The 22,875-nt window shown below is 45.7% G+C and overlaps 2 protein-coding genes across 8 annotated transcripts in view; one reads left to right on the plus strand and one right to left on the minus strand.

Moving 5' to 3' along the window:
- Mast2 (microtubule associated serine/threonine kinase 2) overlaps positions 1–11,065 on the plus strand; it is a 161,667-nt gene extending 150,602 nt beyond the window's left edge. For 4 of the 6 annotated variants that reach the window (XM_034501899.2, XM_034501901.2, XM_076934398.1 and 1 more), the window contains 17 exons: positions 402–463; positions 851–936; positions 1,366–1,574; positions 2,459–2,597; positions 3,610–3,742; positions 4,395–4,560; positions 5,046–5,147; positions 5,383–5,505; positions 5,634–5,743; positions 6,052–6,206; positions 6,445–6,719; positions 6,815–7,009; positions 7,761–7,987; positions 8,173–8,295; positions 8,751–8,887; positions 8,976–9,169; positions 9,487–11,065. In XM_034501899.2, coding sequence (XP_034357790.1) covers positions 402–463; positions 851–936; positions 1,366–1,574; positions 2,459–2,597; positions 3,610–3,742; positions 4,395–4,560; positions 5,046–5,147; positions 5,383–5,505; positions 5,634–5,743; positions 6,052–6,206; positions 6,445–6,719; positions 6,815–7,009; positions 7,761–7,987; positions 8,173–8,295; positions 8,751–8,887; positions 8,976–9,169; positions 9,487–11,012 — 3,962 coding nt within the window. In that variant the 3' untranslated portion in view covers positions 11,013–11,065. The remainder of the gene's footprint in view (positions 1–401; positions 464–850; positions 937–1,365; positions 1,575–2,458; positions 2,598–3,609; positions 3,743–4,394; positions 4,561–5,045; positions 5,148–5,382; positions 5,506–5,633; positions 5,744–6,051; positions 6,207–6,444; positions 6,720–6,814; positions 7,010–7,760; positions 7,988–8,172; positions 8,296–8,750; positions 8,888–8,975; positions 9,170–9,486) is intronic. The other 2 variants (XM_034501900.2, XM_034501902.2) reach the window with 1 other exon arrangement.
- A 3,742-nt stretch (positions 11,066–14,807) lies between these two features.
- The window catches only part of Pik3r3 (phosphoinositide-3-kinase regulatory subunit 3), an 84,131-nt gene continuing 76,063 nt past the window's right edge, over positions 14,808–22,875 (minus strand). For both annotated transcript variants that reach the window (XM_076934401.1, XM_076934400.1), the window contains exon 10: positions 14,808–18,238. In XM_076934401.1, coding sequence (XP_076790516.1) covers positions 18,040–18,238 — 199 coding nt within the window. In that variant the 3' untranslated portion in view covers positions 14,808–18,039. The remainder of the gene's footprint in view (positions 18,239–22,875) is intronic.

Raw genomic sequence — 22,875 nt, forward strand, 5'->3', positions numbered from 1 at the left:
GTCTTGCTCTGTAGTTGTTCTGCTCCTGTCTGTTTGCTTCCCTGACCCAGTAAGTAAAATAGTCTTGGTCTGAAGGATGAGATCTTCAGACTAGAAGCCTCCCTTAATCCTATTATCCAGGAAATACTTCAAGTTTGAAAGAAGCTTTTCTAAGACTATGCCAGGTCTTATAAATGGTACTGAACTTCTAGAAATAAGAAAGTCACAGCACTTGGCTTATTTCCCTGTCTGAAACGTGTGCCTTACTAAGGATAGAGTCACAGGACTAAGTTTACATTTCAGGTTGATACAGGAGTATTAATACATACCCTACATGTACCTGTTGTATGGTATGAGGATATTGTCAAAATGCCTACCACTGCTATGCAATTTTTTTTTCTGATATCCTTGCATGTTTCTAGAAATGGCCCAGTTGAGCAGCTATGACAGTCCTGATACTCCGGAGACAGATGATTCAGTTGAGGTAAAGATCCTGAGTTTCTGCCTCATTCTTAGAGACTGAGCTCTGTGAAGCCCTATAAATTTGCTTTAAAAAGAACATTTGGGGACTAGAGAGAGAGCTTGGTGGTTAAGAATACCGCTGTTCTGCCAGAGGACCTGGGTTTAATTTCTAGCATCCTCCTCTCAACTCCATGGGCACCAGTCACACATACATATATGTGGACAAGTTCTCATACACAAACACATCTTTAGGGGTCATGTAATTGGATGAGGAGTTGATGCTGCCAACAGTAAGAAGTGTGCTTCCTGGGAAAGGATGGGCAGGCCTGGCACTGTGGCTGAACAGTTTTCCCAAGTATGTGTGCTCTGAAAAACATAGCTACTTCCTTCCTTTTCCTTTGTCTTCCAGGGCCGTGGGGCACCTCAACCATCTAAAAAGACGCCCTCTGAAGAGGACTTTGAGACCATGAAGCTCATCAGCAATGGCGCCTATGGGTAAAGGCCTGGGGGCAGATCAGGGCCAGAAACAGAGCTTAGTCAGCCCTTGCTCTCTTCCTTCTGAAGTTGTATGATTCCCAATCCCCTGGGCAAAAGATACCATAAGGTGGACCTCCTACCTCCTTGAATTTCTCCTGGAGTGTTAAGAGGTCAGTTTCCTCTGGCATCTAAACATTTACTCTTGCCCAGGCAAGATTCCCACCTGTCTTGGTAGCACTCTCTGAGTTCTGAAAATACTGAGATGGGTCCTCAGAACCTGGTCTGCCAGGAAATTAAAAGAGCTAATTGGCACAGTAGCAGCACATTCCAAGGTCTTTGTTGTTCTGTGTGTGCATATGTGATGAAAAGGCAGCTTGGGGTTATGGAATGTACAATTGAGGTACTGAGAGCTCCTGGGGGTTGGGCTGGGCTGGCTGTCTTTCCCAGGGCCGTCTTTCTGGTGCGGCACAAGTCCACTCGGCAGCGCTTTGCTATGAAGAAGATTAATAAGCAAAACCTAATCCTACGGAACCAGATCCAGCAGGCATTTGTGGAACGCGACATACTGACTTTCGCTGAAAACCCCTTTGTAGTCAGCATGTTCTGCTCCTTTGAAACCAAGCGTCACTTATGCATGGTGATGGAATACGTTGAAGGTACTGGGGCAGGGTGGCTGTGTAGAAGTCAAAAGAGTACAGTCTGAGACTTAAGCCTGAATAGAGACCAGCTTCTTGGTAGTGAAGTTTAAGGCTCCAGTCTCCAAGACCTCTTTGTCATCTATTTCTGCTTAGGGACTCTGAGACCATGGGCCACAGTGAGCTCATAGCTCCACAGTGAGAACGGTGCCTTACCAGGAAGGCACTCTGAGACTGATGTGGCAACCCAGCATCCGTGGTCTTCCCCAAAGTCTGAGGCACCCTCAAACAGGAAAAGAGCTTTTACTTAGTAGCCAGAAAAGCCCAATGTAGGACTCAGAAGATTGCATCTGGCTGATGACTTGTGAAGGGGCCACCCCTAAAGCAGTCAAATGTTCTCAGAATAGACTAGAGAACAGCATGGGCAGAGCCTGCAGAGGGCAGCGGCCCCCCTCTGACCCTCCCTCTGTGTACAGTTTCAAACATATTTTCTCTAAGGCCTAAAGTTGAACCTAAACAAAGCCATGCGTTTTCTTCATTGGGTATTTACTGGAAAAAAAGGAAGTAGAACAAACAAGTATTTTAGCAGATGCAGTCTTTGGATACAGTATTCCCATCCTAAAAAACTTAGTCTTATTCCCGCAAGTCATGATGAATGTATAAAGGCTTGGATTTCTTCCTCTGCCTCCTAAATGATAGTCTTGGAAACCATTGGCAAATTGATTTCCTGCTTCCTATTACCTGTCTCCCACCCACACTAGTTGCAGAAGGGCCAGAGTTCCAGGCTCCCGCATCAGGCTGGTCTGTGAGACTATTTCCTTAGGTTCTACAAAGCCTAAGAACTGGCTGGAGCAGGGTCCTGGATCATGGTAGCTTTTTCTCATGGTAGCCTGGGCTCTTTATAGGGGGAGACTGTGCCACTCTGCTCAAGAACATCGGGGCCCTACCTGTGGACATGGTACGTCTGTACTTTGCGGAAACTGTGCTGGCTTTGGAATACTTACACAACTACGGCATCGTGCACCGCGACCTCAAGCCTGACAAGTATGCCCACTGTCTATTTCTATCGTTCAGGACTTCCTCTTTAAGTCTCTTGATAACTGGGACAAATACATGTTTGGATCATCTTAGAATGGCTACTAGGAAACAGAAGAAACCAAGCAGAACAAAAGAGCCAGTACATTTAATAGTGACTATAGAAAATTAGCTTTGAAATGCAGACCTGTGTCTGACGGCCACTCATGCTTGTTAACCCTGAGTCAGTCTTTTAATTAAAGTTTTTAGCCTTGAATTCCTCCCTTCTGAAATGAAAACAGTGCATTCTCTCTGTTGAGTATTGTAGAAATAACCCCTCTCCCTTCCTTCTTTGGTGCTGTTTATCAAAAGCAAGGTCTTATGCATGCTAGGGAAGTACTCTACCACTGAACTACATCCTCAGTTCCAGAATAGTTTGGACACAGTCACAGGACTCAGTAGATCACAGCACTTATTTCTTGCTCAGATGATGAACAAGGTAGGAAACCTGACTTTGGGATAGTTTGAGTTCATGGCCAGGCAGCTGGACAGACAGAGCCTGTTAAGGAAATCAGGACCAGAGATAGTAATTTGGGAATCACTAGGATAGAGGGGAGGCATCAAATAGAATGACCCAGGCAGAGTATGTAAAGAAGTCTCTGATTTCTGGTCACTCACTCCCAAGACATCCAAGGGCATGGATAAAGAATTTACCAATTTTCCTTCTCTCTGAGATGGGTATTTTAAGTCCCTCAGATTAGAGAGGGATTGTTAGTGACTTTAGCAGCTGCTCTAGGATGATTGATCTCAACCGTGGAGCAAGTCTCATCCTCTTGAGGTATAGAATGCAGGTGGAACAACAAAGAGATGGAGTTGTAAGGGGGCGGGTGCTGAGATGGTACTCACCAAGCCAGGGCTTCTCCTTACTAGCTGCCTATGCACTCCCCATTTGTGTCCCTTGGTACCATGCAGAAGCATTCTAAATCAGAGCTGAAGGACAACTGAGAAATTACTCCATGATTTTATTTCTGTGGTCTCACAGCCTTCTGATTACATCCATGGGGCACATCAAACTCACTGACTTTGGACTTTCTAAAATTGGCCTCATGAGTTTGACAACCAACTTGTATGAGGGCCATATTGAAAAGGATGCCCGAGAGTTCCTAGACAAGCAGGTAAGAAAGACTGGTGAAAACCTTGAGGGTTGAAATCTAGGCCTCAGAATAAGGCCTTGGAGTCACTTGCTTAATTTGTGCCTGATTATTAACATGGTAATTCCATGGTTTTGCCTTTAGTTCCAGGGAAGCACTGAAATAGGTGGCACATTTGGTAAACAGGATGAGCCCTGAGAAAAAAAGAGGATAAACTATTCCCTGGGGTTTGGATGGAGTAGGCATTTAACTGCTGATAGCTTCATGTGAGGGCAGTCTCAGGCACAGTTTTCCTGGGGCCTGTTCTTGTTGGAACACACCTCTACATTTACATTGGACACTTTGCCATTTTCTGGAGAGCAGCCCCTGGATTTTCTCTTACTTGATATTTCAGGTTGTGATTTCCATAGGTGACTGGTAAGTTCTGTTCTGGGGGGAGGAGCCAATTCTAAGACCAAATCCAGAAGAGAGTGAGAACGGTGGGCTTGGGCTAGAATTAGATGTTTATTTAGTTAGGAAGTACAGAAACCCTCCTGACCAAGAGCTTTAACTCTGGTTCCCTGGGATTGATGATGTTCTTATTTATTAGTAAGGTAAGCTGCCTCAGAGCATTCTCTACTCCAGCAGTAGGAGTATCCCTCAGGACTCTGAGCCAGCCTGGCTTCTCTGCACTCAGGTATGCGGGACCCCGGAATACATAGCACCTGAGGTGATCCTGCGGCAGGGATATGGGAAGCCAGTGGACTGGTGGGCCATGGGCATAATCCTGTATGAGTTCCTGGTGGGTTGCGTTCCTTTCTTTGGAGACACTCCGGAGGAGCTCTTTGGGCAAGTGATCAGTGGTAGGTACTGTCACCCTGGGTCAGTGTGGAGAGTCGGGCTGTATGCACACAGCTGGGAGGGAGGCTCTGCAGCTCTTTTTTCTAAATGAGTGTATGTTCCTAGTAGGCTTGCTTCTTTGGATGCGTGTGCGCATGTGCGTGTGTTTCCGTCCTCCTGGGGCTTTCTGTGTGTTCATGTCACTCTTGTGCCAATGTGTTACATATGTGAATGAGTTCTGTGTGTAAAGTGGCAGGTGAGCTGGAGCGTCAGGGCTGGGAATCCCTGTTGATACTCGTCCACACTGGATCAAGGAGCAGGCAGTGCAAGGGCTATGAGACTCCCCTAGGAGTGGGGGAACCTATAGGGCTTTAGGAACTGGGGTCCCAGACAAAGGCTCTGAGGAGCTCCCAGCCGGACTTTGCCCTACCTTACACTATCATCTGTTGCATGTCCCCATTCTACCCACAAGTTTTCCTTCCTTTCTTGCCCATGCTTGATATTTCAGATGAGATTGTGTGGCCTGAGGGTGATGATGCGCTTCCCCCAGATGCCCAAGACCTCACTTCCAAACTGCTTCACCAGAACCCACTAGAAAGACTGGGTACAAGTAAGTTGGGCCTTTCTCCTATCTCTTACCTCAGGAGACAGAGAAGCTCCATCTGTCTACTCAAAAGTTCAATGGAAAGTCCCTTTTGATCCTGAAACTCCCCTATTCATTTAGGCAAAGAAGGAAGAATACTTGAACTGAGACTCCCCAGGCCTGCCTTCTCATAATGTAGCTTCTCACATGACTGATGTCCCACATGCAGGCTAGTCTTGTCCCCCGTCCATTCTGTCTGCAGGTAGTGCCTGTGAAGTGAAGCAGCATCCGTTCTTCATGGGTCTGGACTGGACAGGACTTCTTCGCCAGAAGGCTGAGTTTATACCTCAGCTGGAGTCAGAGGATGACACCAGCTACTTTGATAGTAAGACCACTGGTGGGGTGAGGTGGAGCATGGAATGTAAGTGCCCAGAACTGCTATACATCCCTGCTCAGGGTCCTGCTGGTGCCACCAGGATGGCGCTGAAACTAATTAAACTGTATTTGGTCCAGCCCGTTCAGAACGATACCACCATGTGGACTCTGAGGATGAGGAGGAAGTGAGTGAGGATGGCTACCTTGAGATCCGCCAGTTTTCTTCCTGCTCTCCAAGGTTCAACAAGGTGTGACTAAGAAGGCCCAGGCTGATGGGAATTGAGAGGAGAGAACCTGTCAGGGACATACCTAGGGCAGGCTCAGGAAATTTTGATAGGACCTATTCCAGAAAAGGAGGTCACAGAGCCAGGACTGCACGGCAGGAGCTCCCAGAATCACCCGGTCCCTGCCAGGGACAGGTCAGCAGAGCAGCTTCTGAGATATGCAACTTGAATGGAATGGGCCAGAAAGAAGGATTCCCTCAAACCCTTGACTGTCAGACCCCAAGGAGACCCTTTGCTCTCAGGGCCATCTCATGTGTCTCCTGTGTCCACAGGTTTACAGTAGCATGGAGCGGCTTTCCCTCCTTGAGGAACACCGGACACCACCCCCAACCAAGCGCAGCCTAAGTGAAGAAAAGGAAGATCACTCAGATGGCTTGGCAGGACTGAAGGGCCGAGACCGCAGCTGGGTGATTGGGTCTCCTGAGATGTAAGCATCTGGGGCTCACAAGGGTGGGAAGGTCAGTCATTTCTCAGTTGTCACATCATGGGGGAAATGCAGATGGTGAAGGGAGAGGGTGTTGCTAGTTAAATAGCATTCTCCAGGGAAGTCTGGTAAAATGTCTGAAAAGGTCTGTGACTAATTGTGCTTCAAAGGTAGTCTCAGCAGAGGCAGGAAAGGGAGACTACCTGGGCCACCTCACCCCACCGGGCTCTCTGTTTCCCAGATTACGGAAGCGGTTATCTGTGTCTGAGTCATCCCACACAGAGAGTGATTCCAGTCCTCCAATGACAGTGCGGCACCGTTGTTCAGGCCTCCCAGATGGGTCTCGTTTCCCTGAGGAGACCAGTAGCACCCCTAGGAAGCAACAACAGGAAGGAATATGGGTCCTCACACCCCCATCTGGAGAGGGGTCATCTAGGCCTGTTCCTGAACGACCATTGGAGAGGCAGCTGAAGCTGGATGAGGAGTCTCCTGGCCAAAGCAGTCAGTCTTGCCCAGGTGTGGCCCATGGATGGTGGGAGGCATAGGCTGGAATACACTGCAGGGAGAGGCTTAGCTGTGTCACAGGTCTCACTGTTCACTTGGGCCCACAGCCACGGAGACAAGAGGCCGCGGGACCCCACAGCTAGCTGAGGAAGCTGCAGCCAAAGCCATCAGTGACCTAGCTGTGCGTAGGGCCCGTCACCGGCTGCTCTCTGGGGATTCTATAGAGAAGCGTACCACTCGCCCCGTCAACAAAGTAATCAAATCAGCCTCAGCTACGGCCCTTTCCCTCCTCATTCCTTCAGGTAAGACCAACAGGAAACTAAGATAAAATTCATAGGAAGGGCATGGGAGGCTGGGGTGTGCAGCTGCATGTGTAAAGCAGGTAAGGACGAGAGGCTACCTCCTTCCCATGAGAATAGCGGTCTCTAACGACCAGTGTGGATGTTAGTGATGTACACGCACGGGCATCAGAGGGCGGAACTCTAGAGGCAGAAGAGTGCAGGCTTTGGGCCAAGGAGCTAATATTCAAATCATCAATGTGAAAAGGCTCTTGACCTTGACTACATTGTCTTGACACTTTAAATTCTTCACTTTAAAAATATGGATATATATATAAGGCTGGACAGATGGGTCAGTGGAGCAAAGTTCAATTCCCATTGCCCACATGGCAGTTCACAACTGTCTGTAACTCCAGGGGATCTGATACCCTCACACAAACATTCATGCAGGCAAAAAAATAAATCATTTAGAAAAATTGTAATTGGATATAAATAATAAGCTCATAGGGTAACTGATGTTTGAATGCTTGTGACATGCTCACATAGTCTGTTATACACCTAGCTGGCTGTTCCCTGTCACCTACATTCCAACCTAGGGCCCCAAAAGCTCTTTGTAGGTAAGGGCCTTTTGTAAATCAAGTCCTGTGGGGAAGATGTCCCTCAGTCCTAGCTCCATCCATGACTAGGAGTGGGGTGGGATCAACAGCTTGGACCAGCTAGGATCATGGCCATGTCAAGACCTCTGATCACTAAGTCTTGGTTTCTGCTTCTCCAGAACACCATGCCTGCTCACCATTGGCCAGCCCCATGTCCCCACATTCCCAGTCATCCAATCCATCATCCAGGGACTCTTCTCCAAGCAGGGACTTCTTGCCAGCCCTTGGCAGCTTGAGGCCGCCCATCATCATCCACCGAGCTGGCAAGAAGTATGGTTTCACCCTGCGGGCCATTCGTGTCTACATGGGTGACTCAGATGTCTACACTGTCCACCACATGGTGTGGGTATGTCTGGGCAGGCAGAGCTGCTGTCCTCCAGCTGTGTACCTCTACCTTCCCCTTACCAGAGCTTATCTGCCCTTTCTTTGGTCATTGCCCACATAACTCACAGAAACCAGAGGGTGGTGGTGGTCAAGGGTCACAGAGCAGAACCAGGCTCCAAATTAAAGGCTCTTCTCTTCCTGAGGCAGCATGTGGAGGATGGTGGTCCAGCCAGCGAAGCAGGGCTTCGTCAGGGTGACCTTATCACCCATGTCAATGGTGAGCCTGTGCATGGGCTAGTCCATACAGAAGTGGTGGAGCTGGTTCTAAAGGTTAGTGCTAGGAATGTTGTCTGTGTGATGTATGACTGACCCTAGACTTGTGAGCCTGGACTCGCCATAAGGGGAGTGGGAGGATTGGGTACACATTCATGTAGCATTCAGGATAAATGTAGGGACATGCAGAATTTGAATGTGCAATACAGGAGATTTTTTTCTCTGTATGGTAATTAACCTTTGCTGACCAAACCCTAGACCCTTCTAAATTGCAAGTAAGACTGATGTCAGGACAGGGGAGGTACTGCTGTCTTCCCGGTCATCAACTCCTCTGGAGTGCTACTTGGAACCATTTTCTATCCTGTGAGGAAGAACAGTGCTTGTTTAGTTTAGTTTACATGTTGGTGTGGAAGCAAAAGCTGAAGCTGAGCTTCAGGGAAGAGTAAGGCTAAGACAAAAGAATGGCCATCGCCCCAGCTAAAGGGTCCTGCTTTGTCTGCTTGGCTTCCTAGAGTGGAAACAAAGTATCAATTTCAACAACTCCCTTGGAGAACACATCCATCAAAGTGGGGCCAGCAAGGAAAGGCAGCTATAAAGCCAAAATGGCCAGAAGGAGCAAACGGAGCCGGGGCAAGGATGGGCAAGAAAGGTGAGACACACTTGGTCCATCCAGAGGTCTGCCCTGAGATGCCCACATTTGATCGGGCCTAGAGTATGCTGTCCCCTTATCTCTGCAGCCGAAAAAGAAGCTCCCTATTCCGGAAAATCACAAAGCAGGCTTCCTTGCTACACACCAGCCGCAGCCTTTCTTCCCTTAACCGCTCCTTGTCATCAGGGGAGAGTGGTCCAGGCTCTCCCACACACAGCCACAGCCTCTCTCCCCGATCTCCTCCTCAGGGCTACCGGGCAGCCCCAGATGCTGTGCACTCAGGTACAGGGGTTCCCCTTCAGATCAGAAACCGTTCCTTGGGAAATTGGAATGAACTTGAGCCATCTGCTTCCCATAGGACCAACTCTAAATCTCTTTGAGCATAACCTTGAAGATCCAGAAGTCTTGGGAAGAATTGATGGGTGGTGGCAAAGGGGATAGATTAAGTGGATGGACCGTAGTATAAAGTTAGTATACAGTGAACCACAGTCCTGGGGCATTCTAGAGCTTAAGTTCTGCCTCGCTTCTCAGTCACTTCTAACAGCTAACACTGATGTGTTGTTTTCTGTTTGTCCGTCTACCCATGCAACTATCCAAAGTAGGAGGGAATTCCTCGCAGAGCAGCTCTCCCAGCTCCAGCGTGCCCAGTTCTCCTGCTGGCTCTGCACACACACGGCCCAGCTCCCTCCACGGTCTGGCACCCAAGCTCCAACGCCAGTACCGCTCACCACGGCGCAAGTCAGCAGGCAGCATCCCACTGTCGCCATTGGCTCACACCCCTTCTCCACCAGCAGCAGCAGCAGCATCGCCTCAGCGTTCCCCATCTCCTTTGTCTGGCCATGGGTCTCAGTCCTTTCCTACCAAACTTCACTTGTCTCCTCCACTAGGTAGGCAACTCTCACGGCCCAAGAGTGCAGAGCCACCCCGCTCTCCACTACTTAAGAGAGTGCAGTCTGCTGAGAAGCTAGCGGCCGCACTGGCAGCTGCTGAGAAGAAGTTAGCTCCTTCCCGCAAGCATAGTCTTGATCTACCCCACAGTGAGCTAAAGAAGGAACTGACACCCAGGGAAGCCAGCGCTCTGGAGGTAGTTGGAACCAGAAGTGTGCTATCTGGGAAAGGGCCCCTTCCAGGAAAGGGGGTACTGCAGCCTGCTCCTTCACGGGCCCTTGGGACCCTACGGCAGGATCGAGCTGAACGCCGGGAGTCACTGCAAAAACAAGAAGCTATCCGTGAAGTAGACTCCTCAGAAGATGACACTGATGACGAGCCTGAGAACAGCCAGGCCACACAGGAGCCAAGATTGTCCCCCCACCCAGAAGCAAGCCAGAATCTACCCCCTAAAGGTTCAGTAGAGGGTAGGGAAGAGGACACTTTCTTGCACAGGGATCTAAAGAACCAGGGTCCTGTACTCTCAGGTCTATTGACAGGGATCATACTGGGTTCCCCCCGAATAGAAGTTCCTGGGGTCTCGCAGAGGAAGCTCTGGAGGCCACAAGCCTTTGAGGAAGCTACCAACTCCTTACAAGCCCCTAGCCTGAATAGGTCTGGACCCACAAGCCCTACCCCCTCTGAAGGCTGCTGGAAGGCCCAGCACCTCCACACACAGGCACTAGCTGCACTTTGTCCCAGCTCTTCAGAACTTACCCCTACCAGTTGTTCTGCTGCCACCTCCACCTCTGGAAAGCCAGGGACATGGTCCTGGAAATTCCTTATTGAGGGGCCAGACAGAACATCCACAAACAAGAAGATAACAAGGACAGGTGAACCAGCTAACTCCCAAGATTTGGAAACCACAGTTCCAACTCTTCCTAAGAATCTGTCTCCTGAGGAGGAGAAGCCACAGCCACCAAGTGTCCCTGGGCTGACCCATCCACTTCTTGAGGTCTCCAGCCAGAACTGGCCATGGGAGTCTGAATGTGAACAAATGAAGAAAAAGGAACCATCCCTGAGCATCACCGAAGTGCCTGACTCCTCGGGCGACAGGAGGCAGGACATTCCATGCAGAGCCCACCCCCCGAGCCCAGAAACCCGGTCCAGCCTGCTCTGGCGAAACCAAGAACGTGAGGGCCAGCAAGAGCATCAGGACTTAGCACTGACATCAGATGAGCTTTTAAAGCGAACATAGCAGTTGTTTGCTTTCCTTGCACTCACCTGTGTAATACACCCTCCTGGAACCCATATTGGCCTTTGTTTGCTTCTTTCCATTGGTCATTATACCCAAGACTCTTATGTCTGGGGCCTTTTGCTGCTGAGATTATAATGACTTCAGTTTCTACTCTTGGGGGAAAAAACTAATCCAGTTGCATTTCTCAGTTAATGAAATAACTGAACTCAGGCATAAATGGGTGCTGGACAGTAAGTTTTCTGGGTATAAGAATGGGGTAGCTTAGGAAAGAATGGTCCATGTAGGTTACACAATATACCTTCTATGTTCAAAGAACCAAAAGAACTCAAAGTGGAACTAGATCTGGCAGTTTAAGGACAGACTGTGGCCTTCCATCCTTCTGCATAGCCATAAATGTACAAAAGGAGCAAGCAGGGTCCAGCCCGGAGACTATAAGTAATGGAGCACTAAATGAGGACATGTGGCCATTAATATTCCTGCTTGCTAGATTAAGAAAATGAGCTTTCCTGCCCAAGGCAATACAGTTTGGGCAGAGCTGGGATTAGAACTTGGACCTGTGACTCTAGAACTTTTACTTATCTAACTTTGTGTCTTAGCCAGTGAGAAAAAGTACAAAGAAGTGATGAGTTTAACTTTGGATATATTTACTTTAAGATATATATATGGCATCCAGAAGGTAATAAAATATATGGAAATGAGAGCTACATCTTATCAACACCCTGGATAAAACATTAAAGGCAAGGATGGGAGGTATAGCGCAGTGGTAGAATTGTCTAGCATGAAAAAAGGTCCACACCATAACACACACTCTAGAATACAAGATCTAAGAGAAGAAGAAAGAGCTTCAAAATAGAAGAGGCCAGGTGAGAGGAAAATAGAATTGCCTATTTAGTGACAGACTGTTCTTGGGCTGTTGTAGGTCAGGATTTCTGCTGGTAAATATTAAAATGAGCAGCCCTTAATGATTAGAACTATACTTCTAGGTAGTGTTTGAGAGGGAAAGAAAGGGAAAACATACAGGGGACAAAGGGGTAGGTAAGAGGAGGTAACATCATGGCAGGAACCAGGCTCTATAGTGTGTCAAGGCTAGAAGATTCTCTGTGGTAAAGTAAGGCCAGACTCCCAAAATTCCTGAACTGATAGTTTTGCTACCTGCCCCGTGATCTAATGCCTACCTCTGAGAACAGTACTGGGAGATGTGGAAACCAAAGTCACTACTTCTGGGCTACTGCAGCTTTGTCATTCTGTATGGGGGAGGCAGTAACTTTCAAAAATTAGATTGACAATAACAAGTTCCTATACAACATGGGCTGAAGCTTCGCTGCATAAATGCTGTTGCTAAAAGCTAGGGTTATGTTTGGGTTACTTCTGTGTTGGAACATCAGGTGCTAAGATCAGAGTTAGTAGCATCACAGGACAGGGAACCAGGCTTGGCATGTCAAAGCTAGAAGACTTGCTGGTTCCCAGGGCTATCTGCTCCATCTGGGATGCCTTCCTTATTCTTCATTTCTGATAGTTCTGTAGCTTCTTGTTATGAATTTGTTGCAGAGCCTGGACTGTTGCACTGGGTCCTGAAAACCGGTCACAGGTTATTGCCTGAAATACCACAGGATGACTAAGGGGGTAACGATTGTCTCATGTCAGGATCTGGTCAGAAGAACCATAGCATAGGTGAAGAGGGTGGATGGGAGGAAGGAAACACTTGCAGTTTACTGGAAACAGTTCTAGGAGATTGGAAGTGGGAGGAAGTACAACCACTAAACATCTTGTGATATAAATACAAAAATTACATAGGCATCAACCCAAGTTCAGTAGTACTCAACACTGCTGGGTATGAGCAGTTTCTCATCAAAGGTGGCTTTGGGCAAGTGGTACTAGGTTTACTTTAGATTATCTATATTCTGGCTGTAGTACAGACAGGTTATAGTGGTTCACATAAGCCACTGAATAGTGCACAAACCTGTCAACAAGGAACTATCAGAAGATAGTAATTAAACCTACATAAAATAAGGATCACCCGGGGAACATAAACAATAAGATGAGAAAGGAAACCCAAAAGGCCCACAACCAGTACCAAAAAAAAAAAAAAAAAAAAAAGGAATGAGATCCTCAATCAGAAAGCTAGACTAGGTGTGGTGGCACGCGCTTAATCCTGGCACTTAGGTAGAGGAAGGAGAACTTGAGTTTGCTGCCAACTTGTTTACATAGCTCCAGGGCAGCCAGGGCTACTTCAACCCTGTCTTAACAAGATAACAAAACATTTGACCAGGGCACCTTTAAAAAGTGTTCAATTAGATTGATGGTTTCAGAGGGTTAAAGCCCATGGTAGTGGAGCAAAGGCATGAGAGCAGTAAAAGCTAAGAGCTAACATGTTGGTCCTCAAGCAGGAGTCAGGGAGAAGGAATACAGGATATGGCAGGGCCTTGGAACCTCAAGCCCACCTCTACTGACACACCTCCAACAAGGCCACACACACCACTGTACTTAACAGTTCTAACAACTGGGGTCAGATATTGGGGCGTGAGCCTGTGGGGCCCGTTCTCACTCAGAGCACCACACCCTGCATTCTGAATATGAGGTATCTTACAGTGGAGATCTGGGCAAAAGAAATGTATTGCCCTAGAAATAGAGCAGGTGAATTTGGTGATGGAGACAAAATTTAGGCAGAGGCCCCAGGTATGGAGACTAGAAAAGCCAAAGAGATGAGACATGTCTGAAGAAAACGAGGTGAGGAGTAGGTTTAATGAAGAAACAGAAGCAATGATTACTTAGCATTTCTGAGGGTACAGTTTCAAGTAATAACCGTAGGGAAATTTCAGGTGATGAAATAGACACTGAGGTGGCCCCTGCTGTGAAAAATAATAATAAGGGGTGGGCACAGATAGAGTTTAAGAGTAGAATGAAGATGCCCAAATGTGTAAAAAGTATGCGTGTGAGTGTTTGTATGTGTATCTGTACCACAGGCATGCAGTGCCACGGAGGCCAGAGAGGGGTTAGATCCTCTGGAACTGGAATTCTGGATGTTGTGACCTGCCAGGTGGGTCCTTTAGTAGGTCTCTGTAGCGCTATACACACAACTATTTTAAGTGTAAAATGTGGATGATCAAACTGAGTGGAAAAAAGATTCCAGAGAGGAGACAGAATCCAAATATATATAAGGGATGGTGTGTGTGTGGGGGGGGGGGGGGGGATTGGAACAGAGTTAACTACTGTGATTTAACTGAAAGGAGGGAGTTAATAAAGCTATAAGCAGGTTTGAGGGTCTGGGGATAGGACAATCAGGGAACCAGTTGATTGTTAACCTTTTCTCTAAGTCTAAAAGCCTATGAGATACTGTATCCAAGGAGAGTAAGTTTGATTGTCTTGGTATTAAACATCACCCACAGTTCAGGTTTTGTACTTACGATGGAATAAAGGCACAACACAAGGTAAATAAACAGGTGTTCCCTGACCATGCCATGTGGGAAACCTTGAAGAGGAACAAGAGTATAAACTGTAAAGCTAAGTCCATTTCTCCTGGTCCCGGAGTAGAAAATGAAGACTCTTATTTCTGAGCATGAGCCAGTAAAATGCATTCACTTGACTGGGTGTGGAAGGGAGGAAACGCTTCCATTTCATTTTGGGTTTGTGTCCTTAGGAAGGTAGGTAGGTTTGCTGAGTGTTCATTTCCTATCACAGGAGGGAGAGAGAGCCTCTCTTGGCCCCAGTTTGGCCTCCAAACATGCAGAACCTCTTACCGTCTGCCCTAACCTGCTTAAGCCCACTGCCCTCCAGGCCAAGAAAACAAAAAGATGCTTCACTGCAATGTCTTTATTGCATCTGGAGCGAGTCGGCTGACCATTCCAAGTCTTGGAGAAGGTTAAAAAAAGAAAAAGCCCCAACAATGTTCTCACCTTACTGTCCCCCCACCCTTCCCCACAACTGCACAGCAATGTCTGAACACATCTGATGACAAGAACAATTTGCAAAAGTGGTCTAGAAATTACATTATGAATTGTTCCAACACAAGACACAGTTGGCTTCCTTCTGAGTCAGTTATTTTTACATAAACTACATGAATTTCTTATTACACCAAAGACAACAGAATAGATTCTTCACAAGAAACAACAAGAGTACCAAAGTTACATGCGAGGATTTGTAAGGAAACAAGGGTGGTTGTCACAAACGGCTAGAGCTAAGTCAAGAATGAGCAGTTGGCAGCAAAGGACCAAGAATGGACTTCTGGTTTATGAAGCATGGAAACCTCACAAAGATCTAACTGGCAGTAGAGAGAACCCTAGAAATCAGAAATTGCTCAGATACATTTTCTTAAATTCAGAATGGGTGGAGCTGGTACCTTGCAGAGAAGGGACACAAGGAAGACGCCACACTCACAAGCTTGAGTCTGAAGTAAATGTGGAGATCTTATTTAGGGTGGAGCTGTAAGATGTCTTCATCTAGTGCTGGAGCAGTGACAAGAACATAGAGAACCTACTACCTACCCTTGAACTATGCCAGGTGGAAACAGCCTTGTTTTGTTGTTGTTGTTGTTGTTTTTAATGTATCTAGCCAACCCAAAGCTGCTCTCCTATTGGGGGCTCGCTGATCTGACCCTATGGTCTTAATCTGTCTCTACCCTCTGCTTTAGTCAGTGAGACTACAGTTAAGGTACAAAAAGAGATAGTCCCAGGGCCTAGATCATGGGACAGAACTTTGAGCTAGCCTTGGGACCAATACCTGTTTCCGAGTCATGATGACTCCCTCAGACACCAGGGCCACTGTTAGGAGACTGGTCCTGATGCCATTTCTACAGCTCAGGATCAGATAAACCATGTAGCAACTTGTCAGAAAAAGATAGCTTCTGATTTATTAAATGAGCCCTGGTCTCAGATCCCACAAAATAGTCACTCAAAGGGAAGGACTATTAAAACTGAAAGGACTGAAAACCAGCCTTTCTCCACAGTCAAGTCCAGGTGCAGAAGCTAAGATGCTGCTCTCTGCCTGCAAAGTAAAGACATTATTCAACACTACCATCTTGACTTACTTGGAAAAGATTAATAAAAAAAAAAAAAAAAAAAAAAAAAAAAAACATTCAGGACATACTAAAATTTTAGTGCCGAATCAGAGGGATTCCTCACACCTAATCTTGAGCATATACCTGCTTCAGCAAGTTCAACATCAGTACACAGTCACACAGGTGTGCCAGTCAACAAATAGCCTGGCACTACTGAGAAAATGGAGTAAGATTTCAAGCTGGCAATTATGAGAAAGGCCAGGCCTTAAACAGTGGCTGAGGGTGGTCAATTTCCTCATTTCATACTGGAGCATGAACAAGAAAAAGCCATCAGTGACATGCCCTATCCTTAACTGTGACAACAATTATCCAAAACTTTTGACTTATCTCTAGACTGGTTCATTCTAGACACTGTCACCAAAGGAAGTGCTCAGGGAAAGTCATATTCATCTTTATTTTGGCCCCCAAACCCCATCTTCCCTTAGGCCTTTGGAGCCAAGACCCAGGTACAGCCTGCTTCTCTAGAGTGCCTGACTGCACATCACTGGGCTCAAGCAGCTGAGTCATACTGAGCCTGTTATGGCTCCAGGATTGACTCTGAAGCAGCTGGACTTTTAAATGAGTGTGAAGCCAGAAATAGATGCCTGCCCTTTCCTCTAACTTCACTTAGCTGGAAGGCTTAAACCACATGGAACAGATTCATGGCCTAACGTCACAGCCATGAAGGAATGAGAGCAGGCTGTGCACACTGCCTTAATAGCAGGCTCACAAAAAGCAAACAGGAAAGCTTGTGGATTATTTTCCCAGATCGTCTGAACTCCATGCTATCCCCTCTTCTGGCAAAAGCTTCAACCACAGTATGGAATAACATGTAATGTAATGGACCCTTCAGTGTGGACACCAGGGCCCATGTGCCTGTGATTTACTGAGGTCTCTGACCACAAACTCGAGTCCTCTTTTAGCTACCTATGGCTCCCTAAACCCTATCCAGAAAAGGAAGGGGAAATGAAGGCAAATTAATCCTTGTATAGTTTTGGCAAGGCTTTTAAACTTGAGGAAGCACACAACAATGTTCTCTATCATTATTTGGTATATCAAGCCATCTAAAATCACTAGATTGCACCTTTTCTTTACTCATAAAACAATTACAAGGGTTTCAAACATCTTTCTTTAGCCTAAAGAAACACCACACAAGCACCAACTTCATTATGACTCAAAGCTTACTATCTCCACAAAATAATTCTATTCCTCATCTGAGAAGCAAGGCCAGGGCAAAAGGAAACACACTGACCAATTTTAGTGTTTGTTGAAACTCACATTTCTAGTTTTCTTTCAAGTTTTGGTACAGAAGTGTACATTCAGCTACTACTATCCCCCTTAGACCTTGGTCTGGCAATGCTGCTTTGTTGATTTATGAACACAGTGCTTTAGAGGGAAAAATTGGTTAAGATGTTGAAGCCTATATTACCTTGGTAAAATTGAAGTAACATCAACTGAAGGGGGTCTTTTGCCTCCTTGGTTTAGACTCTATAAATGTAATCCCACACCTCCCTATTTTCCTTTGGTTGTTTTTCCCCCCAAACCAAATCCCATTTTACCACAGAGCCAAAATCGGCTCCTTATTTGGGGGGAAGAGGAAAGACTATCAAAGCAAACAACTCCCAGCAGAACCGTGACCTGCTGCACTCTCAGAGTCAAGGACAAGGGAACATGGACTCTTCAGAGGCTTCCAAATAAGACCCCCACCCCAACCCACAACAAGTCTAACTGTTCCTTTAAAGGTGCCTGACAACAAAACTGAACCCCATGAAACCAATATTTGCTTCCAGCTTAGTCCATCAGTGCAGCAGCACAGCTGAGTCCAGAGACCCTGGGCCCCTTATTTCTCTCCAAGCTACTGCTTGGCCTCTCCATTTCACATTCACAGAATCACTTGTGCAAAACAAGCAGTCTACGTTGAAAGAATGCCCTCATCGTAGTCTAATAAAAACCATAGGAAAAAAACTGCTGGAGAGCATGTCTCTTCCACTCTGCTTATCTGCAGAGCGAAGGCATCTGTGCGTGGACAGGGTAGGCGAGCCTGACATTGAGGGAGTCGTTGTGCTGAACCAGGGACGTCTGCTGGTAGTGGAGCACCAGCTCCTTCAGTGAGCTGTACAGGTTGTAGGGCTCTGCAAAGCCGTATCCGCGAGCAGTGCTATAGATGACACAGTGCTTCACTTCCCCGTCTGCACTGAAAGACAACACAGGAAAATGCTTAAGGCAGGTCACAGTAAACAGAGGAAGTCCAGACAACTGTTACACAAAGGATCCCATGCAGAAGCATCCTGTCAATCAAACATAACTGTGTCTCTTAAAGGCTTGACTTCAGATACTTACAACCACCACCGATGTAGACCTACTCTCTCAGTCCTCAATCCTGTCACTCCACATACAAGTCTACTCTCTGCTAACTCCTCCTTTGCTGATTGCTATAGCTTATAATCCTGAGTGCTGGTATCAGGTGGCAGTGCTGCAACTTTCTTGAGATTGTTTGGGTTATTTTGGGTCCCTTGAATTTCATTGGAATTTTAGAAATTTTTTTTTATTTCTGCAAATATTCAGCTAGGGCTGTGGATTTTGTTAGGATCATGATAATTATGTAGATCAACTTTATGAAGATGTTTTGGTGAAGAGAAAATCAAGTTTATTACATTTCAAGGAGCTGAGTAGGTGTGACACTGACAGGAAAACTACCTCTAGACCAGCAGTTCTTAACCTGTGGGTCACGACCCCTTTGGGGATCAAATAACCTTTTCACAGGGGGCCATTTAAGACCACCAGAAAATACAGATATTTATATTATGAATCATAACAGTGGTGAAGTTACTGTTATGAAGTAGCAATGAAAATAATTTTACATTTGGAGGTCACCACAATGTGAACTGTATTAAAGGCTGAAGCACTAGGAAAGAGCACGAGCCACTGCTCTAGAAATTAACACGTGGTCATCTTCACTGACTAAACTCTCAACTTCTTTCAACCACGTTTCTCAGATAATCATCGTACAACTCGTATTTGTTTAGTTCCTTGGCAATTCATAATTTTAAATGGCATGTTACCTCACTTTTGGGTTACTCATAGCTAGTACACAGAAATACACTTTTATATAAACTGGGCATGGCAGCACCCAACACTAGAAAAGTAGAGTCCTAAGTATTAGAAACTCAAGGTCATAATCAGAAACACAACAGATGTGAGGCTTGCCTGGGGTACAAGAGATCCTATCCAAAAGTAAATACATAATAAGTAAGTATATCTGTGTATATCTAAGTGTGTGTATATATATACACATATACACATATTCATATGTACACGTATGTATAATATATACACACACAAACACACACACATATGCAGAGAAATGTAACAGTGATGTAACCTGCAACCTCTATAAACCCATTTTAACTCTTCCTTTCCAATCACGATGTCTTTTTATTTTTAAGACAGAGTCTCACAGTAGGCAAGCCTGATACTCCCTACATAGAGCAGTTGAACTCAGAGATCCACCTGCTTCCACTGCTGAGTGCTGGGAGGGATTAAAGGTGTACACTCCCACTCCTGCCTCCATCACAATACCTTTCACAGTGGACATAATGCTCTCAGAGGAAGACATTCAAATTTCTGTCATTAAGTATGATACCTTTTTCTGCCAGAGCTTGACATATTCAGAGGCAGATGCTCTGAACTGATCAAGGGGTTCCCAATGGAGGAGTTGAGTAAAGACTGAAGGAGCTGAAGGGTTTGCAGCCCCATGAGGAGAGCAACAATACCAACCAACCAGAGCTCCCAGGGTCTAAACCACCAGCCTGGGAGCACATAGGGAGGGACCCATGGCTCCAGCTGTATATGTAGGGGAGGATGGCCCTGTTCGACATAGGTGGGAGAGGAGATCCTTGGTACCATGAAGGCTGGACGCCATGTGTGGAGGAATTCAAGGGTGGGGAGGTGGGAAGTGGGAGGTAGGTGGGCACATCCTCATTGAAACAGGAGGAGAGGAGATGGGATAGGGAACTGGGTGGGGGTGGGGGGAAATGAGGAAAGGGGATAACATCTGAATTGTAAATAAAATATTCAATAAAAAAAAAGAAATGGTAGAACAGTCAATTGTAATAAAAGTACTATATGCATTATGAAAATGTCATAATGAAATTTGTTAATCTGTATAATTAAGATGTGCTAAGTAAATAAAGTCTATGAATCATGGAGTAAAAAAAAAGTATGATACCTTTTACCCAGTAATAGAAATTCTTCCCTATTCTTAGCTTATTCCGTGCTTTAAGAAATGAAAGAGTTGGATTTGCAAATATGTTTTGTGAATATATTGAGTATATCATGTAATTTTTTTGGTTCCTTTCCTAGTATTATCACGTTAATTGACTTTTCTATTAAAGTACCCCTGCTTTTTAAAGATGAATCCTATTTAGTTGTGATGCATAATGCTTTTTCTGAGTTTATCTTTTTGGTGTTCTTTTAAATTTTCATTTTTCTGTTACTGAAAATAGAATTTTTCTCACATAATATATACTGATTACAGTTTCCCCTCCCTTTACTCCTCCCAGTTCTTTCCCATCTCCCCTGCATATGGGTCCACTCCCTTTCTGTCTCTCATTAGAAAATAAACAGGCGCCTTTAATCCCAGCACTTGGGAGGCAGAGGCAGGCGATTTCTTGAGTTCGAGGCCAGCCTGGTCTACAAAGTAAGTTTCAGGACAGCCAGGGCTACACAGAGAAACCCTGTCTGGGGGGGGGGGGGGCGGGGGGGGAGGAAAGAAAGAAAAAAAGAAAATAAACAGGCTTCTAAGGGATAATAATAAAGTAAGATAGAACCAAAACTAACACATTGGAATTAGAAAAAACAAACAGAAGGAAAAGAGCCCAAGAGAAAGCACAATAAAAAGAGATCTACTTGGTCATACACTCAGGAATCCCCCAAAACACTAAACTGGAAGCCATGGTTACAGACCCACGCAGGCCGAGTGTGTGCGACCGCAGCCTCTGGAGGTCATATGAACTTTGCTCATGTTGATTTAGTGGGATTTGTTTTCTTAGAGTCCTCCATCCCCTCTGGCTCTTACATTTTCTGCCTCCTCTGCCCTGCATCCTGGAGGAAGGAATTTGATGGAGGATTCAGTGTTCCAAGGTCTCTCGCTCTCTGAATCTGAACAGTGTCTGGATGTGTGTCTTTGTATGTGTTCCCATTGACTACAGAACAAAGGGGGGGGGTTTGTTGTTGTTGTTTTGTTTTGTTGGTTGGTTGGTTGGTTCCTTTAGTTTGGTTTTTCCAGCCAGGGTTTTTCTGAGTAGCCCTGGGGCTGTCCTGGAACTCATTCTATAGACCAGGCTAGCCTCAAACTCAGAGATCTGCTTGCCTCTGCTTCCAAATGCTTAGATTAAAGGCATGCAGATTATTAAAAATTAAGCCAGAAAGATTCTTTATGAAGGCTAAGCAAGGCACTTCTGTATAGAGCAGAGCAGAATGTCTTTTTATTGCCCCCACCACCACTTTTTAAGAACAGTAGGAGTTGGTTTGTACCCTAGATCCTTGGGCTATAGGCTCTGGTTCTTGATCACCCAAGCAGTATTGGGTACAGATTCCATTTCATGGAGTGGGCCTTAAGTCAAATCAGATATTGGTTGGTTACTTTTGTAAGCTTTGTGCCACCATTGTAGTAGCATGTTTTACAGGCAGGCCACCACTGTCCATCCCAAGGGTCTGTGACAGGGTTGGTGTTTATGTTTCATTTAGCAGCATACAGAGGAACTTTCAGTACCAAAGACATTCAAACAATAGGGATAAAGGCTCTGTATGGCACCAATTCAACTTCTCTATATTCAATGAGTTCAGCAATAGGGCCTTGGGAGAACCACCTATATCCTTGGCAACAGCCTGAGTTGTTTGGAGATCCCTATGGCATCCCTTTGGCCAACAACTCAATTAGGTGTGACCCAATCTTGTGACCCAATCTTGTGACTGGAAGCTTCCTTTGGTAATAAGAGATGGCCAGTTTGGGCTCTGTCTTTCCAGTTATTTGGCAATTTCAATTACATTACCTTCTCATATATGTTTGTATTTTAGGAAGCTTCTACTGTATTAGGTTTCCATATGACCCCCCTCAAATGACCCTAATTTTAGCTGTCTCTCTCCGAATTTCCTCCCTTGCCCCCCTTCTCCCTCCATTGATCCTCCTGTTCCAGCTCCACCATCCATCTGTAAGTATTCTATTTCCCTTTCCTAATGAGATCTATCTGTCCCTGCCAGTCCCTTACTCCATACCTAATCTCTGTGGTCCTATGGATTGTAGCTTGGTTATCATTGACCTAACAGCTAATATCCACATATAAGTGAAAACATACCTTATTGCTCTCTCCAAGTCTGGATTAGCTCATTCTGGATGATTTTTTAAAATTCCATTTACCTGCAACTTACATGGTTTCATTTTCTTAACTGCTAAGTAATACTCCATTGTGTAAGTGTACCATACTTTTATTCACTTTTCTATTGAAGAACATCTAAGCTGTTTCCAATTCCTAGCTATTATAAATAGAACAACAAAGAATGTGGGTGAGCAAGCATCTCTGTGGGAGGATGGATCTGTGGGCCTTTGGATCTACACCAGCAATGCATGAGTGTTCCCCTTACTTCACCTCCTCACCAACATGAGCTGTCACTTGTGTTACTGATCTTAGCCATCCATACAGGTATAAGATGAAATCTTAAAGTAGTCTGGACTTATATTTCCCTGATGACTAGACTATGGTTGAACATGTGTTTGATTCTTAGCCACTTGAGTTTCCTCTTTTGAGAGTTCTCTATTTAGATCTATACCCC

Source organism: Arvicanthis niloticus, chromosome 5 (assembly GCF_011762505.2).
Source record: "Arvicanthis niloticus isolate mArvNil1 chromosome 5, mArvNil1.pat.X, whole genome shotgun sequence".
Classification (NCBI taxonomy): domain Eukaryota; kingdom Metazoa; phylum Chordata; class Mammalia; order Rodentia; family Muridae; genus Arvicanthis; species Arvicanthis niloticus.